Source organism: Penaeus monodon, chromosome 25 (genome assembly GCF_015228065.2).
Source record: "Penaeus monodon isolate SGIC_2016 chromosome 25, NSTDA_Pmon_1, whole genome shotgun sequence".
In the NCBI taxonomy this organism is placed as follows: Eukaryota; Metazoa; Arthropoda; class Malacostraca; order Decapoda; family Penaeidae; genus Penaeus; species Penaeus monodon.
The window spans coordinates 12,948,854-12,949,938 of record NC_051410.1 but is presented as its reverse complement, the minus strand read 5'-3'; the positions used below and the strand labels follow the sequence as shown (position 1 = coordinate 12,949,938).

At 31.5% G+C, this 1,085-nt stretch overlaps 1 protein-coding gene across 1 annotated transcript in view; it reads left to right on the top strand.

The window, feature by feature from the left end:
• LOC119589052 (multiple PDZ domain protein-like) overlaps nucleotides 1-1,085 on the top strand; it is a gene marked incomplete at its 5' end in the record, with an annotated part of 103,178 nt that overhangs the window by 97,285 nt on the left and 4,808 nt on the right. Inside the window, 1 exon segment of the mRNA XM_037937627.1 lies at nucleotides 908-1,063. Within this exon segment, the coding sequence (XP_037793555.1) occupies nucleotides 908-1,063 (156 nt within the window).

The window sequence follows — 1,085 nt, the reverse complement described above, 5'->3', positions numbered from 1 at the left end:
CACTATTTATCTGTGTTTAACCATCTTCATGTATATTTTTTGTGCTGTAGAACCATATAAAATCACCATTTATATATTCTTCTAAGTATCAGAGTAACATTTTATTTGTTTCTTCTTGCTTCCTTCATGGTCTTGCATCATTCAAGAGAGTAAGTACTTATGAAGTACTAGCCTTATGTATTAGCTTGTGGCTTCTTGTGTGAACCAAATGAACAATAAGTGCTTAGTAGTGGTGTTATTATGTGTTGCTTCTGTTGACTGAAGAAAGGGCTTTTTTTTTATAATGCTTTTGATTTTTTTCATGTTTGACAATGTATCTGTGAATTTTCATGATGAGTATGTGTTGCAGTTTTAAGCAAATTGATAACATTAGATGCTGAAATAAATGTTTAAGAAAGGAACTAGGTTTAAGGGTTAGATATTATGTCTTGTTTTTCTGTTCTTTTTTTTACTGTGCTTTTCATGGGTATTTTTGGGGGCTAATTTAATGTTTTTTTTTGTGCTTGGAGATACTTAATGGAGTTTTGTTTATAGTCCTGGTTGTATTATATGGTCATGGCCAATTCTTTCAGCATTTAAAAGAATATTTTCCTAAAACAGTGTAGTTTCTTTTATTTTGATAGATTAGAGTTGTAAGTCATAACAGTTGCTATCTTTCAGTTTGTGTGTAGTTATAAAAAAAAACAAGTAGATGTTTCAAATTCTCTTGCTATTACAAAAAAGGGAACAATAGCTGTATCTCTGAATCTTATGTAATCTATGTGCATTATGCCCAAAAAAGACAAGGTAGAGTAAGGTATACAGTACTAAAAAGAGAGACAAAAATATAGTCAAAATAACAGTACATAATGAAAACTTGTGCATGCTGAATATAATAGCAAAATATTCATGCATTGTTTATTTTTAGGGTGCTATCATCATCCATGAAGTTTACCCTGACGGTGCAGCTGCTAAGGATGGAAGATTGAAACCAGGTGATCAGATTCTTAATGTCAACAATGAGAACTTCAGGGACATAACACACCAGAAAGCTCTAAGTGTTCTACGGCAGACTCCATCAAAGGTAAAGAAAAATATTGTCTAAA